Genomic DNA, 18,982 nt, shown 5'->3' on the forward strand with positions numbered 1-18,982 from the left:
ATGGACAGTATGTGATCCCGCTGGAACATGGTGCAAGTAGTCGTCTCTACAAACCGCGTCCATAGCTGGAGCTGAGATTTTAAAGAGTGCCCCTTCCCGCTATGTAATAGACTGAGCTCTCGCGTTCCACCGCAAGAAATTGTGTTTTTCAGTGAGAGAAGCTCTCTTTCCTCAGTCGAAATTCACCGAAATGGAAGAAAACACAGAGCGCGGAGCCCATATTCCGTCCCCACCTCCTTCTGAGGTCATTCCTTAATCTTCAATGCTCCAATGCTTGTTTTCTCTTTTCATCTCTTCGTCTCTTGATGTTCTATATAGCTATCTTCTATCTCTCTTTATATATCTTTTTGTTTCTTCGTCTTATTGATGCTGTATTTTCCTATGTCCTTTTCTTTGATATGTTATGGTGTTCTTTAATTTGCTTATTATCCATCAACCCTTCATTTTGATGCCCCCATTTCCCGTCTCATTTTTCTTTTTGGGATAACCCCGTGATTAAAACTTCTGACTATGGATATGATAGGTGCTCTTTTTCATCATTCAAATTTGTGTTGCATGGTTGTCTCTATTGTATATTGAGGGAGCGAGGAGCAATTGTTGCCTGAAGATGCAGGCACTGTTCTTCTGTAACTTGGGAGCTAGGTTAGTCATTGGGAAATTCGTTCTTCGATTCTTTGTTTCATCGATGTGTAATTGCTCCTTTCATGGTTAAAACATATCTGAGAAGGATAATTCCTTCATGTCTCCTGAAATTGTAGGTGATATCAACCTCGTAGAGTTAACGCAATGGGTTAGCTTGTTGATTGATAGCTATAAGGGGTTTAGTTGATCTGGATCCTGGTGTAAGATGGAACACTAAAGTAAAGAAGAGAAGAAAACTGATGTAGTGATTGAAATAGAAAAGGGAGTCTACAAGCCATGCTCCATAGGTGCCTCTTGGCTGAATCGGGAAGCCATAAAGCATAAAACCCCCAAAACAGACTTCAGCCCTACATCACAAACTAGTGATAAACCATCATTTACCTAAATGTTATCTCGACTGTCCATTACGAACCTTAAAGTTAGGCCGTAAACATAAAGAAATAAATAAATAATGTATAGTCCTTGATGTGGTAAATTCCAAACTAACCCTAACAACCTGGCAACATGCTATAAAATTCAGGCTCGATATTCGGGCCTTTAAAGGAATTTTTCAGCCCGATTCGTTGGCCAAACCGATGAAGCGAATTTGGCTATTGTACAACCCATGTTACCGTTTTTGAAATGGGGTAATAGTGGAAAATTTGAGCCGGGAGGGAAAAATTTTGCCCTCCGAAAGTTCAACATCCAAAATCACGTGTATCAATCTCCCCTGGCCTTTGAGAACTTGATCCCGAGTTTTTTTACCCTTCCATTGGACTAGGTACTGGTTGTAGGATGCACGCCTGGTGGTGATGGTCCGAATATCCAAAACCTCATGAACGTCCTCGGCAGGTCCCTGAGGCAACCAAGACTCCCATTCTGCTTCTTTATACCACCTGATGCCCCATGGTATTCACAAAGATCGGCAACATCAAAGACAGGGGATATGTCATATTCCTTTGGAAGCTATTGTCTATCTTTTGGAGCACCTAACAGGGGTTGATCTTCTTGTATTTAGCTTATAATAGGTGCTGATTGGAAAGTGCTCTCACTCTAAGTATGCCATTACTAAATCACCAGTGTTAAACTCCTTTTCTCGTTGGTGTTGGTCGACCTCATCCTTATATCTTGTGTAGCTCTTATGCAACTTCTCTCACGCCTACTTATGGACCTATTGGAGGTGCTTGGCTAGCGCCTCCGCATCATCAATAGCTTTTTCTATGTTGTGAAGATGAGCCATGTTTACGACTTTGATTAGTTGTTTGCCATAATGCACACATGTTGACTCAAATGCCTCTATCTACCGTTTCCAGAGCTTGCACCAGCTGTCCCTCGAGAGAGAGATCAGTATCCCTCCCCTAGTTTGGAGGTTAGGAGGCCTAGCTTCATCCCTTTCCTGGTTATGGAGAGGGGTTTCCTTTGTGGATTCAGATCCATCACTGTCATGAATGACCGAGCTCTGCTTGGAACAAGCTTGACCCACTTCATGCACTAGTTCATAGAATTGCCTCAATAGTCCATCGAAATCCTCCCTCGTAGTTCAGAACCCCCAGCGTAGTGGCCTCCTTGAGCTTCTCTAACTGCTATCGCACACAGGTCAAGTGGCTAAGGAACTTTGGCAATTGACCATGTATCAGATGATGTAACATGGAATCTCAAAGGAAAGAAACCAAGAAAACCAATTGTGTTGCTTAAAACAAAAAAGGGGGCCTACAAGCCAATCTTCGCTTGAAACAAGAAACCCTAAAGCATAAAACCCTGAAAATTGACTTCCCCCATACATCACAAACTATTTATAGATCAACCCTAACCTAAATGTAATCTAGACGTCCATTACGAACATCAAATCTAGGTTATCGATAAAAAGAAAGACATTAAAAAAGAATAAATAGTTCTTGATGTGGAAATGCTCAAAAGTAACCTTAACTACACGTTTTAAACTTCGGACTCAACATTCAGGCCTTTAGAGGCATTCAAGCAAAATTGGCAATTGTTTGTAGAGCTCCTATTGTCCTTTCTAGAATGGGATAATAACAAAAGATCTGAGCTAAGGGTGAAAAGATATGCCCTCTAGAAGTTGGCCATCCAAAACAGCGTTACATGGATATTGACACGGATATTGGTGTCTATAAGTGTCACAGTGTGACAGTGTCTAGTATGTAGTAACGTGATTGGGCTGGACAAGTTAGCAGTTGACATTGTCAGCACTACATCTCAAGTTTAATTTTTGCCACTGAACTATCCAAAAATAAAAGGTGTCTAGTATGTTGACTTAAAAAGCTAGTAGGATAGAAATGTCCATATATTTATGTTTTTAAGAATAAAATATTGTATTTTTATAATATAAAATATAGTTTTCCCTTTTACAACACAAGTCATGGATGGCAAGTGGTGCAAAACCAGCATCCGGGAAGGAGAGATTCAAGACCAATTCAATAACAAAGACACATCAAACACATTGGTCGATCAACTAGAGGAAAAACTTCCTTCATCATTGTCAAGAGGGTTCTAGCCCTAACCATACCACTACTCCATGTAAGGCTGCACCTGGGTCTTCTCTACTATACAATGTAGGAGGGGAATTTTCATTTTTATTATCATCAACCACACCACACATACTATTACAACAATGTATATATGAACTCATTAGTGTCTAGACAATGACAAAAATACCCCTAACAAAATGTGAAAACTAATATCCAATCCCCCCGACGAGGAGAGTGTGAAGGGGGCAACGGTCCACTCGACAAAGAGGGAGGGAGTTATATAAGATTCTCGTGCTCCTTCAGTATCTTAATACCGCTTGTTAGTAGCTTCCTAATGACTAACTACCCCTACACCCTCATTCCAATAAATTAGATCTGTTTGCATGCAACCTTCATGCACCAAAGTTTCTATGTTGCAAGAACCCCATCATCGTTTTAAAATGCAAGCGCATGCGCTATGCGCCGACCAGCATGGGCAATTTGGTCAATTTCCTGCCCAAAAAGGGTGGGAAAGGGTAATGGGAGGTACTAAACCCTCCCAAACGCAAAATGTTGCCCCATTCATGGCCGTTTTCGGATCAAGAAAAGATAAAATAATTTTGGACAGAAATATTTGTTTCCACAAAATCATTGCATTTCTTTCGTTGGTGGTTGGGTTGTCGATAGGGATTAGCTTAGGCTTTGTTTTGAAGAAGTTTAAGCATTGATTCATAAACATGTTGAGGGTTTCAAGGGTCGAGATCGTCATCATTATCATCATAGCCTTTTTCCAACTATTTGTAATTAGCTACACGAATCCTAGTTCGCCATTCTGCTCTATCAAGGGTCATACCCTCAGTGAGGCCATAAGTTGCCGTATTTTTTCGCACTACTTACAACCATGTCCCTGTGGCCTACCCCCATACGCTTTTTGAGCATTCCATTTGAACGAACTCGCACTTCCTAATAGGTGTTTTACTGGGTCTCTACTGCACATGTTAGCCCACATAAGTTTACTTTCTTTCATCTTATCACCTATTGGAGCCACACCTAAGTTCTCCCGAATATATTCATTTCGAATTCTATCCCTTTCTTGTCTTGTCACTCATCCATCTCAACATCCTCATCTCAGCGACACTCATATTATGGGTATGATGTTTATTGACCGCCCAACATTTCACTCCATAAAGCAAAGCTGGTCTCATAGTAGTCCTATAGAATTCCTCTTCAGCTTCATTAGTATGCAACAATCACAAAAAAACTCCAAATGCATATCTCCACCTCGTCCACCCAGATCTAATTCTATGTGCGACACCTACCTTCTTCAATCCCTCTATTTTCCTGGATTATTGACCCAAGATATCGAAAGTGCACTCTTTTGGTATTTCTTGGCCATCAATATTAAGTACTTCCTCCTCTCTACTCCTATTATTACTAAATTTGCATTTTCATATACTTTGTCTTAGTTCGGCTAATTTTAAAATCTTTAAATTTTAGAGCATCCTTCCAAAGTTCTAACTTTATGTTGATGTTGCTTGGGGTCTTATCAAATAAAATTATGTCGTTTGCAAACAACATATGCCGTGGTACCCTATCTTGTAGGTGCCTAATTAAGTCGTCCATAACTATGATAGAGAGGTATGGGCTTAACACTGACCCTTGGTGTAGACTTATCGTCACTAAAACCTCACTCGTCTCGCCACTAGTTATTTGCACACTAGTTAGCGCTCCCTCGTACATATCTTTCACCAAGTCGAGAAGATATCAAAAAAGTTTTCAATTAATGGGTTAATTTTGATTTCTTAACACTTTTCTTTATGGGGTAATGTCTTTTTCACAATCTTCGAGTAACAAGGATCCGTCTTGGAAATATGCGAAGCTCAAAAATCTAAAAGATCGAAATTGTGTTATCTGTACTCTTTGCAAAAATACTGTTATGGGGTATATTTTCCAATAAAAAGAACACTTAACTGGTAATTATTGAGAATGTCAAAGCATGCCTACAAGCTATCGAGGAGATTAAAAATTAGACAGTGTTTTTATGTATCTTTGCTTTGGAGTTTGTAACTTTAAAGTTTGCACTTCTGAATTTGCGATTATGGTTTTTGAATGTTTATGAATTATGATAATATAATGTCCTCTAACAACTTCTTTATCAAGTTTCTAGTTTCTACTTTCTAATGTCTTCTATCAGGGGATTCAGAGTCTCTGACAACTGATAATATTGGAGTTAATAAATAAATTGAATACCTTCTATAACATAAATCACCGCCATATTTTTTCCATGCATTATCCTATTGTTTGATATCTATTGTATTTCTTGAGTGCATCGGGGTGATGCACCCACATTGAGCCTTTTTGGCCCCCTGACTGCCACCTCTTCTATCTCACCCTCTTCCTCGTCTTCGACAAGATTAGGATGCTGCCGGGCAGCATCCATTGGGCACTCTGTTATCCTATGGCCCATTCATTACATTGAAAATGTCAAACACCTGATTTCTTATTTGTAAAGTTACACAATCGAGTGTTGTACACGTGTACATCCCTCGACCGATCACCCAAAACTTGTTCCTTACTCGGGCCAGCAACTCCCTAGGTTGGAGGCGTCACCCTCTTGGGCTATGACATTCTCACTCCAGGCTTCAAACCAACAACTTTTATTTGTCTCTCAGGGCAAGTGTTGTAAGGAGAGTTCATCTTGGATTTGAACTTGTAAACCCCGATATACCTCTTCTTCTCGCTGGTCCTCCTTCTCAGGCAACCCTGTGACAAATGATGGAAATTCTCTATGTACTTACAAACAAGTCGCAAACCATGCTGCAATTGATGGAACTGTTTGTACATAGTTTGTGCAAAGTTTGGAGGAAGAAATTGCTCGTACAATTTCGCCCTCATTATAATCCAATATTGAATCTCGTCTTTTCCCTTTCGCAATCCCACCAAACGGATGCAAGTCCCTGAAGCTTAATCGCAACTAACTTTATGTTCTTTGAATTAGATAACTCTTTCCATTCAAAGAATCTATCCCGTGCACTCAACCATTCCAAGAACTCCTTCTGTAATAATCTACCATCATGGCGTCATGTACGTCTACTCCTCATGGATCGCTACCTGATCATCATCCGATTCGCATCTTTGTCGGGGATTTGGGGCCTTTGTTCACCATGGCCGTCACTAGAATCAGATCACGAATCAGATCCAAGCAATGTAATCTCAGCCTTCAAATCACATTGCTCACTAAACAAGCCACCATGTATGGGATCCATAACCAGGGATCTTCTCTCATTCAAGGCATATCTCCTCTTTTTTCGATCTTACATAAGTAAGGCCACCGACTGCATTAGAATATGCACAGTTTCAGCCAATCTATTGCGTTCCTGAGCTCCATATCTTCGTTAACAATCAATGAAGGTCACCAACCTCGCTTTAATACCAATGGTGCAAAACTAGCACCCGGAAAAGAGATATCCATGATTGATTCAGCAACAACAATACATCGAGCTTGATGGTCGATCAACTAGAGGAAAACTTCCTTGATCACCATCAAGAGATGGAAAGGAACAGGGGCCTTTCCAGCCCCAACCACACTACTACTCCAACTAGGGTTGCACGTCTACACAAAGTAGAGGTCCTCTCTACTACACTAATGTAGGAGAGGAATTTTCAATTCATGAATAAAAATATCATCAACCACTCCTACTGTTTTGGCAATGTTTAATATATATAAACCCATTTGTGGGCCCTAGACAATGACCAAAATACCCCTAACAAAATGGGAAAATGACTAAACTACCCCTACACCCTTTTCCCCATACATTAAAATTCATGCAGCGAAATTCCCATGTATAAGAGCTCTCCATCATTGACTATTTGATGATGGGAAATCAAAACAACATTACTCGACATTTACTTTTTGACATGGGTACTCTACAACACTATATTCTACCCTTGACTTCAAGCTAAAACCCAAAATAATCCATGAATGACAAATAAAAAAAAAATTCCCTAACAAGTAAAACAATTCTAGTATGGGATTATATACAATGAGACCATTTACCTTTGTTAGGGGGAGATCACAATTACTTACAACCATCCGATGTGAAATCTGATAGCTTGGGTGTGTTACAAAGGTCGAGAAAATTTCTTTTTAACTTGAGCTTGGTCAATGAAATAAAAGCAACCACCCAATATCATATCCAATGGTCAAGATTAATTGTGACCACCTTGTACCAAAGGTAAATGGTCTCATTATATATTTTCCCATCTAGTATTGTCCAATGCAACAAATTAAAAATGTCAATTTTGTCCTCATCTCTCCTAGATGCGATGTGTGTCATAGAGGCAATAAACCTTATGGCAGTAAGGTTACACCATGAGGAGATAGAAGTTCAAATCCCCTTGTAAGCATTTTCTACAATTAATAGAATATTATGTTTCTTATATAATTTAGTTTTCCCATTTATTGCATGCAGCATGTGATAGTCAAATAGTGAGATGGTAGTCATGACGCTATGGCGAATATGGATATGGAAGGGGTTTGTTTCTTACAATGAGCATGTTTATACTTTTACATGTATTCAAAATTAAGGAGGGAAAAAGGTTCGCAAACCATAGGATTTAACACGAGTACAACAGATCTACTTTAGAATAAAATCCACTCTGCTACATAAAGCTTTAAACATTTTATAATATTAAAATGCAAATTATTATACAAAACATTTATATTAGAAATGTCGATACCATACTAAAAATTAGTGATATCATTCAACACGAAAGTTCAAGTGTTCTGGCCACACCGTGAAGTGTTGACAAATGTCCAAGACTGCAAGTGTCAGCATGTGTCGCACACGCAACACCAGTCTCCATGTGGATTTTCGGGGTAACACTAGTCCAAAAGCACTTGAATTAAATCCCAAATATGAACTAGTGAGATTCAAATTTCATTCTTGTTGTTGATGGCCCTGACTTCTGAGTGAGATAGCTATGATTCCATCTTATTGTTGATCATTACTTCCACATCACTGACTGTAGGATTCTCATGAAGTTTTGAATTTGTTCACATCTCCACATGAAATTTCTAATTGCAACATAACTTTGTCTCTGTTGATTACTGCAAAGTTGCAACTCTCATGATTGCTTATCTTACAAGGCTTATTTAAAAAATAATCTTACATTGTCACTAATTTTCACCTATTATTTGGCTTTTAAGGATTGAGTTTGTTGACATTTTGCCAATGCAATGGCCAGGTAGCATTGTTCCTCTTTTTTGGGTTGCTTTGATCATGCGGTAACTATGGTGCTTTTCTATTATCTCCCTCACGTGATAAATTTGATCTTCTCTTATTATGCAGCAGCTGGACGTATCAACTACTATAGATCCCAGCTACATAATATATCTTATACGACAACTTTTGCCACAAGACAAAAGGCTTAAAAATGGGTCTCGGGGATTAAGCACTCACCAGAACTCCAATGAAGAGCCACAGAGTTATCACTCCATGAATGGTACTCTAATTATGAAACTCTAAATAAGGTCATTAAAATGTTCAATAAATGGTTTGTCATTTTGATAAGGTTGTTGCAGTTGATGATGGAAACAAGCATGAAGTTGAACAAAATGAGCCTACAGAGATGCAACATGATGGCTTAAAGTATCCAGTGCCAGCGGCAACGGAGGACTCGTGGGAGGAATATGGGTGCATTTTATGGGACCTTGCTGCTAACCAAGCTCATGCTGAATTGATGGTAGTTCAATATGTTTCTTGTCAAGTTTCGCAGTTGTCAATCTTCCAACCTCTAATGATCGAGCATTTGTTCTTATAACTCATCCCTCATGCATCTTTTTACTTTTGTGTTGCTTCTTGAAATATTGCACAGGATGGTTCCTCACTCTTTGAAGAATGCTATTGTTTATAATTTGTTTCTTATGAAATGAACTTATAGTTTAAAGGACTTGAATTATCATTATTTTGTGATAATGCTTGTTTTCTGTTGCTTGTATAATGCGCTCAACATCCATGCTTACGACATCTCAACGGATATAGAGGTTGCTTAGCGATAAAAAACTTGTTATATGGTTTCCCAAATGAATGATTCATTGGTTCATTGAGGATAAGTAATCATGTTAATCATTTGTGTCCACTGAAAAACAGTTTTCTTACTCATGCACAGAAGAAACATTTCATTATATAAAAGGAAAGTTCCATGAAAATGAGCTATATTTATGGTAATATCATTTTCACAGAAGGATCTAGTGACCCTTCATTGGACCTTAATTGTCACAGAAACTGTAGACGATGTCCTCATCCTCTAAATGCATCTCCAGATTCCATATATTGATGGCATTGTGAATGGACCTTGGGTGGATCTCGCTCCCATATGGGGGTAACACGATCCCGTTCCCTTTGGGATCAGTCAATATAAATCTCTCTTATGTTAGATTAATTTTCTACAAGGAAACAAGTCTCAAGTGCATATGCCTTAAAAAAAAAAAAAGTAATTATGTTGCAAAATCATTTTCTATATATTTTTTAAAGAGAAAAGACTAAAAGAGATGCTTTTAGCAGATAGGTCTCGGACCAATAGAATTTATTATGTGATCCCAAAAAGTTGGGATCCAGCACCCCAATATGTTGGTTTCGAGATCCCTAAAATTCAAGGTGTACATATAGCAATCCCGACCGTAGGGAGCTTCTAGCCTATCAGGATCCCACTCTCCTTATCCTGCTTTCGCTCCCATCCCATCCCCGCTCCAAACAACTATGATCTAGTTTCTGGAGTAGACTATAACCCATTATTCGTGATGGGTTGACTTTTACCATTGAGGATGTATGTTTGTATGTATTTTATGAGGAGTTAATTATTCAATGAGTAATTATTGATTATGCTATTATAAAAATGGATGTTAAATGGTGGAACGTGTCTTAATTTTTTGGTGTAATTTTTTATATGTTCTGTACTCAAGTTTTGTATTCTCTCTCTCTCTCTCTCTCTCTCTCTCTCCCTCTCTCTCTTACAACCATGCATTCTGAGCATTCACAAGTTTGTGTCAATCGAATCCTACGACATTTCCTAGTTAGATCACCTTGATTTTTAGTCAACAAGATTGAGCACCTACCTGTTGCTTCTTAGAAGTATGAAAATTTTCCTATATAGTGAAAATACACAGCTATATTGCACCTTAGTTTAATAGATATGGAGTCGGAAAATTTAATTTTAGTGTAGCATCTTTTCACTCCTTGCAGTTATCTTCATATCAAAACGAATACTAATTTGGGACTTGCGATCAAGCTTTTAAGTTTGCTTGAATTCTTATAGTAATAGTTAGTTGCAACGAAATATTGATATTGTTATGGTTGACAACTTGTAAATATTCAACAGGTCCAAAATCTCTTGGTCGATGTGCTTTTGGCGAGTCTTAGTGTTGCCACTTCTGCCAGAATGACAGTAAGACCTCTTTTACAAAGCATTATTGTTCGATTGGGTATTGAAGCTTTTGTTATGTTTCTACATTGTTATCTCTGTGTTTATTGAAGTTTACTTTTCACATTGATGATATATAGTTTTCCATCACTACCCACTCCCAGTGGCTTATTTATTTTGCGAGTTCTGTTGGTCTATGGTGATTTTTCATGAATTATTTGGCCACCTTTGTTCTTATCTCATCTTGTTGAATACTATGACAGGTCAACAGGTCGCATATTTCTTAATGCACAGCATGGCATAAAAAATATTGCTGCACAATTATAGTATTATCCGATGCTTTGTTCATCTTCAGTGCCTATTGAATCACATGCAATCTTTGATTTTCTTGCTAGAATTATTTTCTTACATTCATCTTTCTTGGACTTTGCCAAAATCATTATCTTATTTTCATCTTTTTATAATTAATGGGCATCAACTCCTTTCTTCTTTTTTTTGAACGTTAACCATTTGTAGTGTGTTAGCAATTTTTGAAACTGTTAGTAGTTTTTTTGAAAGGGGTAAACATTGGTAGGAATGGAAATCGAGACTGGTAGATGAGTCATAGGTGATGCTACCACCTTGACCTCAACCCCATTCCTTACACAACTCCTTTTTTTTCTCCTGAAAGTAATAATTAGAAATAAGAAAGAGAGCCAATTACTGACTTAAACATCAGGTTGACTGGGGTAAAGTCCTCTCCTTTGCAACAAGAACTTCTCCCTATCTTATGAACATTATTATGCTTCAATTGTGGTTCCGTCATGAAGTGATGCCAAGACAGATCATATGATTATATGCATGAGGCATTTTGGCTGATTTCCCTGAGCGAAAAAATGGCATAGTTTTCCAGGTAAATGATATTTTTATATAATTAACCTCCAGCAACTAGAGAAATGGAATGATAAAAATAAACAATGACAATTACAACAAATTTATTTCCTTTGAAGCTTAACCTCAGTTTGAGATATTTATTGGTCCTTTGAAAGAATAAGTTTGGCTTTGGTTTATTTTTGTACTAGTTTTTCCTTCTGACAATCACATCATCTACTTTCATGACTTATTTTATTTTGATGTCACGCGTTATTGTTGTCCTTTTATTGTATTGTGGGATACAAAAATTAATTAAAATATTATAAATAATGGTTTTATGGCAGGAGATATTCTTGGGAATCATGGCAAACTTGGCATGCCATGATGTTCCTAGAAATGTTATGGTTTCCACTGAAGGACTAATTGAAAAGGTTTTAGAGCAACTTTTCCTAGATGACTGTCCATCTCTCTCAGAAACTTGTCGGTATGAAGGACCCTTTTCATATCCACTTGCTTATTCAAATGTATAAAATAAAGGGAAGAAAAAAAAGATCCCATGCTTGCTTGATTTGACTTTGTAATTGTATTGTGAAACTGAAAGTGTTGTGGTTGTTTCTTCATTTCTATGAACATAAGAGCATGATGCTGATGCTTATTATATTGTATTCTGTCCTTGTTGATATTTTGTTGAGCACTTATACCTGTTTGCATGTGCACGTTAGTAATTCAGTCCTTAACAAATGCTTGGTTTCCTTTTTACTAATTGTGATTATCCATTGGCCCTAGACCTCTGATTAAAGCATCAGATTGGATCCCATCTAGTGGTTTGGATTACGGCAATACTCAAACAGTTTGATACAAATCATACAATCACTAATACACTCACCAGTCTTGTTTCTAGTAAAATCAACTACACCTTCTTATAAGCTGTTTAATCCCTTCACAGTTATCCTTCTACTGTAATCACTTTTCAATAAAATAAGATGAAATTTCTTTGAGGTATGATGTGACAGAAAATTAGATTCATCATGTAGTGTGAACCCCTTTCACTGGATCTCTCAAATTCAATTTTGATTGAAGTTCAGATGTTAACCCTTATCCTCTTGTTCTTGAGAAGTTATTAGAAGGGACTGAGATGATAGATCATCAAACCCTCGCCCCCCCCCCCCCCCCCCCAGGATGAGGACTCTAGCTATGTTGAAACCCGAGATCTTCTGTCTGGTGTGCATGTTTGCAATTTTGATTCTCCTAAGTGATCATTAAGGTTAAGCCCTTATTTGTGAATGGTTTGAAATGCTAAAGCATTTCTAGGAGAGAGATAAGTTCTCTCCAAACAAAGAAATTCTCGAGAAAGTACTGGAGCTTGCAAGATAATTCTAGAGGGGTGGCTGCATTTTGGAATTCCCAGAATGATTTTTTGAAAGTTAAGATTTTAAGTGAAAGGAGTTCCAGACCCATGCTAGCATAAATCATCATAAACTAGTAAAATGATTCCGAACCAATAAATTAGGCCTAGTGACACCAACTATCACCTTTGACTTAATATTTTGTACTTTAGATTAGAAGGACATGCAGTCAAATCCATACCCAGATATTGTTGAAGCTTTTTGAATAATGATGTGTGCATGGTGAAGATTCAAAGGGGTTGTGTTTCAATGTATATTGTAGGGGATCTACATAACATATTGATTAGGAAAATTTACATAAAATCCTATTTTGTTCTTCAAATTAAAAAATAGTCCCCTATAATTGATATTTTAACTCAAGTTCCACTTTTTCAAAGCACATAGTGTATTTTAATTATTATTATTTTCCAGTACATCAAATTAAGCTCAAATTTGGGGTGTCCATACTTCTCACCATCACACATTTGTATAAGTATAAAAAAATAATGAGAATACCCTTACAAGATTCAAAGGTATTTTGGTAATTTCATTTCTTTGAATATATACATATATATATATATATATATATATATATATATATATATATATATATATATATATATATATATATATATATATATATATATATATATATATATTATTGATGCATTATGGTGAGAAATTCAGATGCCCCAAATTTGAGCTTAATCCCATATATGGAAAAATAAAATTAAAATACTTTTTACAATCTAAAAAAGTGGGACTTAAGCATATATTGTAAAATATAGGGTAGTTTTTTAAAATTTCAAAAATAAAATGGGTTTTTCTTTAAATTTCCCAATTGATGAACATCACTAAATTTGATGCAGATAGCCAAAAACTTTTTGGTTAGGTAAAAACAAATTTATTATAGTTACTCAGCAATAACTTCCATTCATATTTTCTGTGATGTACGATTTGTTCCAGTGCCGGAATTTCTATTTATGACTAGGCTTCATGTCACAGTTTGCTAGTGGTGTGTCTCCAAAGTAGCAGAGCCATCAAATGGATTAACGCATTGGAATCTGAACCCATTTTACAGCGTCTCTTGTGGATCACAGGAAATACTTTGAACTCTCAATTATTAGAAAAGGTATGACTATGAACTTCTCGATGTTTCAAATACAATTTTGGTTCATTCTTTTCTGCTCAGAACTTGAAGTTCCAGAACTATTTTTATTTGCCTGGTTACTTCTCCTTTTCCCTGCGTAGATACCACCTTGACACCTCCATGACCAACATTTTGTTTTAACTGGCCCCATTTTCTTAATAAAACCATCACACATAAAGAAAAAAAAAGAAAAAAAAAAGCTGAACTTAAAGACAAGTATTTTGACTAAGTGATATCTGAAGATATTCTAAATCGTTCTACTGAGAGGGTTTTAAATGCCTATATTTTTTGCCCGAGGTATGATTATGTCCTCAGTAGGAGACATTTCGCAACTTCTGGCAAACCTTACTCTCACATTACTTTTGTGGGTGAATCATAAAGAGGATAATATCCATTGTAAGGTATACATATTATCATGGTTTTTCATTTTCTTCGATATGCCTGTGAAAGCATATAACAGTTTACAGAAAAGATATTATAATGCCCTATCTTTCTTAGGATTCTAAATGACACATTAAACTTTGAAGATCTACACAAGTATAAATTTCTCTGAACTTGTCCCGAACAGCAAGCTGGTTAGACTCCTATGTCCACTTGATATTCCAACATATGAATTGTCTCTTATTGACAACATCCTGAAATTTAATATGAAACTGTAGTCCAACTGTTTCCATCATGGTGCTAATGTGTGTGATACTTGGATATGTGTCATAAGCCAAAGATGATGGAATCTGACAAATCCACTTTTGCATGATGGGATGGGTGTCATCATCTTTGTCGCTTGTTGATGTCAACCCTCGATTTGATGCAGTGTGTTGAATTACTACTGGCAATTGCTGATAGTCAAATAGCAAAACCGATTCTCCTTCCACCTTTATTGCGGCTGGGTTTGCCAGATATCTTGGCCGATCTCTTGGCATGTGAGATCAATAAGATAAGTGAGGGCAAACTGTACGACAGGTATGCTGACTCTGACAACTATGAATGACAAAAAATTGCACTTAGCTTGCGCTACACTTGATCTCCTCTTCTTCCAGTTCGAAGCTTCCCATGTCCTTTTTAAAATATTTTCTACTGACGAAATAATAGGAAAACGCTACCTTGCTGCCATGATGATGATGGTGAATTATTTTCACAAACTGATATGGATATGATGCATTCATTGTTATGTCTATTGCTAGATCTTTGTGGTAAGGTTGTTCTTGTATACTGCTATATCTCATGTGCCCTATACCATGTAGTCTACGGTGGGCTTCAATACACATATTACTAGTAAGGGAGAATAAATAGGAGTGTGAATTTTGAATTCCCGTTTATGACCCTTCTTTACTCTTTTAACTTTTTCTAAAATATCTTTTGAGGGAATGAATAAGTTTAGAATTCCTAGATCATTTCTCTCCTCCTTCCATTATCAACCTCCTTCTTTAAGTGCCTTCAGTAAATCCATCTTTATCTCTAATTCCAACCAGTTCTTAGATTCTCTTTTTCCAAGTGCAGGGAAAGTAGGACTCCCATCTCATCTATTTCCTAAAATTTCAAATTCAAATAGATGTTTTGAATAGGAAGTTTTTCTAGAATTTCTCCAATATCCTATTGGCAGAAATTGGTAAAGAATATTTGAAAAAAAAAATAAAGAATATTCGTCATTTAGTTTTTAAAAATTTTCATACAATAAATGTTCTAAATAAGACATTTTCTAAGAATAGGCAAATATGCATATTTCTATATATATGTAGACTGTGAAGCTTAAAAACAAAAATCTAATCGTGTACAGAACACTAAATCAATTTTCAAACACGGTAAAGCTTAAAAATTCTAATTATGTACTGAACATAGCCCCATAAAACCTCAAGGGAGGGAACAATGTACTGGACATGACCCCATAAAACCTCAAGGGAGGGAATGAAGGGGACATTTCCCCATAAAAAAGCAACAGAAAGCAGGAAGAAGAAAGAAGCAGGTAATCAACATCACTGTCATTTACAAAACTCCACTCCCAAATTCAATGAGCTGATGGAAAAATAAAAAATAGAAATATCTATCCTTGCACAAGAACCACTGCTTTTCATTGTCATCAATAATCCCCAAAACTTTTGCAAAGAGAAGTGTCATAAAAGAGAGAGAGAGAGAGAGAGAGAGAGAGAGAGGGGGAAAGAGAGAGGTTTTGGTGCTTCCAATGGCCAATACCATGGCTATTGGGACCTTAGAACCCTTTCACTCACTCACATACTTGTTTGAGTATATTTACACTCCATGTTTGATGCAAAAAGGATGTATGCAGAGATACAATTCTTGACCTTATACTTCAAGTATGTGAAGCGCTATCGGTTGTTCAAAATTATTCAGAGATGCTCTGTTCAAATAAGAAGCTTTTTCAGCTTGCCTGCGATGTTATCAAGCTTCCTGATATTGATGAGGTATTATTTGCGAAGTATGCCCTAGAAACTAGGTGCGAAGATTCAATTAATTTATTGGGTTTCAATTTATGCATTGATATTTTGGAGGGTGACTTTATTTTCTCGACTGTAGAAATTCTTTTGAGATTGGCAATATGCTAGGGAAAAGAATGATGATAGAAACATTCCTATTAAAAGTCCAATTATGCTTCCAATATCTAAAGGAGAAGGGAATTAAGGGAATAACACACCTCATATTCTCATTATCCATTTATCCCAAGGGAAGAGCACGCCTAGTATACATATCATTTTCAGATAAGGAGCCTGCCTTTAGTGTATTCATTCTAAAATATTCCTACTGTAGGAATACTCTGATTCCATATTAATGAGATAGTTTGATGCTTTTGCCTGGCAATAACATTTTATGATTCGGAAGAAATCCCTACTGGAGATACTCATTGACCCATGTCTTTGATGACAGGTGGCCAGATCTCGTGTTACCGCAGTGGTCTTGATTGCAAATCTCCTTTCAGATGGACCAAACCGAGTGGCTGAGATTTCACATGGTAACCATATGCAACCTTGTAAACTTGTCATTATGGCAGTGCTGATCTTTGGATTGCTTGATGTGAAATTGTACTCTTTGTAGATTTGCCTTTCCTGCAGGGTCTACTGGATCTTTTGCCTTCAGTGTCTGATGATTCTCAAGCGCGCCATGCACTCTGGAGTGTCCTGGCTAGGATCCTAGTGAAAGTCCAAGATGCCGATATGGGCTCATTATATTTGAGACAATATGCCTCAGTACTGATGCGCAAGTCTGATGTGATTATTGAAGACATTATTGATCACAATCGAGAAGGTGAAGGTTGGGAGTGTGGTTCTAACGGTTTCACTAGTGGTCCCAATGCCAAAACAAAATCAGTATCCTGATATTTGAAATGCTACTACAATCTAAAATCATTTTCCCTGTTTTCTTTTGGGTAAATTTAATATTTTATTGCAAGTAAAACCACTACCCCATATGAGCTATGTGAACACTTCCAAAACATCAGTTCTCATTTGAAGAGAACAACAAATTTACTGGTTTTTAAGATCATGATGCAGATAACCCCTCAACATGCCAAACTTGGCGCTAATTCTTTAAGACAACTAAGGTATCTTGCAATTATAGTGGCCAAAACAGCTGAAGTTTATTTATAAGTTCCAGTTATTTTAGTATCTGTAATTTCCTTAAGTAATTTGGGGTTTATGAATTCAGTTGGTAATGCTCTTCTGTAGTTGCTTATTTTCTTGCCGAGGATTGAAATGTTGTATGTTAGTGCCCTGATTTAAGTTCATGCAGTTTTGTTTCTCATCTCTGGGATGCCATGGATTGCTTATGAATAAGGATACTCGTGTTAGGAAAACAATAGAAGCACCATTGAGCCCATGTTTTTAGTCAATTTGACAAAGAATGGTTTTGATTGTAAATCCATGAAATATTGTGGGCAAGTTTCCTCTGAAGTGATCTGCATTCATCAATTTATACTGAATGTAAAGTATTTTATCATTGTAAATGGTTTGGCCATGTTGCATATCTGGACGTTTGTAGCCTCTTTTTCTTCATTTCTTTTTCATTTGAAGTCAGCAACTTATTCATTATTATCCTTTTAAATATGCACCTAACAGAAAGTTGAGACTTTTGTTATGATAATTTTGTGTTCAACTTTAGTTTTCCTTCACCAGCAGCGCAGGTTGATAGCATGCTCAACATTTTTGATGCATGGATCAACTCAAGTGCCAGTGCCCGTGAGCAAGATTTAACTAAAGACGTAGAAAGAGCTCACAAATTGCTGCGGTCCTGTATGGAAGAGCAGCAGTGACTGTCCCAGACTGTATATTTTCCATAGTTCAGCTTTGATCCCACTTGTAACAATTGTATTGCCTTATATATTTCTGAGGTGGAGGAAGGTGAGGCAAGTCATCATGCCCCTTATGCCCAGGGTGACACCCATGCTATAATGGCCATGACAAAGGGTCTCTAAGCCCCTCTTTCTTGATTAGCATCACTTCTGATTCCATTAAATCAATAAACCGGACGAAAGTATTTTCTTAATGTATGAATAGTCTTTTCATCCCTTTTATTTTATTGCAATGCATGCCCCAAATGTTCTTTCTATTTGATTTATGCTTCTTTTTATTGAATCAATTGCTTTGCAGTATTTCGAGGATGTTCAATGAGATTAGAGATGTACTCAAAAACTAACATCTGATGGCATTCCTTATATGCTCCGAGAAAACTAATGCTAAATATTCATTGAGGAAAAGGTAGGGGGCTTCTGGGAAGTCAAGGCTCCATCACCCTGATTTTCTGTCCTAGGTTCAACTATTTCTCAATTTAATTTCCATCAAAAGTTTGCAGGGGGAAAATTTAATTGAAATCCCGATAAGATGGTTTGCGGATTAACCAAGGGTAGTTTAAACCAAAAATTGTAGTTTATTACTTCTCATGTGCCTTAAATCCAAAATAAAGGGCGTGTACTGCATGTTCCTGCCGGAGCATTCTTTACAATTAGTCCATCGTATGAAAGAGCTACATTGGATGACTTTTTCATATGGAATTTTGGGATGCACCTAAGAGTCACCGTTGATTAGTTTTAAAAAGAATATGGTTGAAGAGTTTACATCCCCAAATATTGGAGGAGTTTAAGA

At 36.9% G+C, this 18,982-nt stretch overlaps 1 protein-coding gene across 5 annotated transcripts; it reads left to right on the forward strand.

Annotated features, from left to right (window-relative positions):
* The first annotated feature begins 133 nt into the window (after window positions 1-133).
* LOC18429400 (ARM repeat superfamily protein) lies at window positions 134-18,438 on the forward strand. 5 transcript variants are annotated; one of them, XM_006838686.4, is made up of 11 exons: window positions 134-244; window positions 8,438-8,591; window positions 8,671-8,831; window positions 10,467-10,532; window positions 11,705-11,844; window positions 13,751-13,877; window positions 14,707-14,855; window positions 16,177-16,312; window positions 16,773-16,857; window positions 16,941-17,212; window positions 18,025-18,438. In XM_006838686.4, exons 1-11 carry the CDS (start codon window positions 191-193, stop codon window positions 18,151-18,153), a joined length of 1,473 nt encoding a protein of 490 aa, XP_006838749.1. In that variant the 5' UTR covers window positions 134-190; the 3' UTR covers window positions 18,154-18,438. The 5 variants fall into 5 exon arrangements, with proteins under 5 accessions (XP_006838749.1, XP_020520135.1, XP_088717543.1 ...); XM_020664476.2 differs by having other exon boundaries at window positions 8,441-8,591; XM_088861416.1 differs by having other exon boundaries at window positions 185-642.
* The last annotated feature ends 544 nt before the right edge of the window (window positions 18,439-18,982 follow it).

The sequence above is a fragment of the Amborella trichopoda genome, chromosome 3 (genome assembly GCF_054954075.1).
Source record: "Amborella trichopoda isolate Santa Cruz 75 chromosome 3, AtrichopodaSantaCruz75HAP2 v2.0, whole genome shotgun sequence".
Classification (NCBI taxonomy): Eukaryota; Viridiplantae; Streptophyta; class Magnoliopsida; order Amborellales; family Amborellaceae; genus Amborella; species Amborella trichopoda.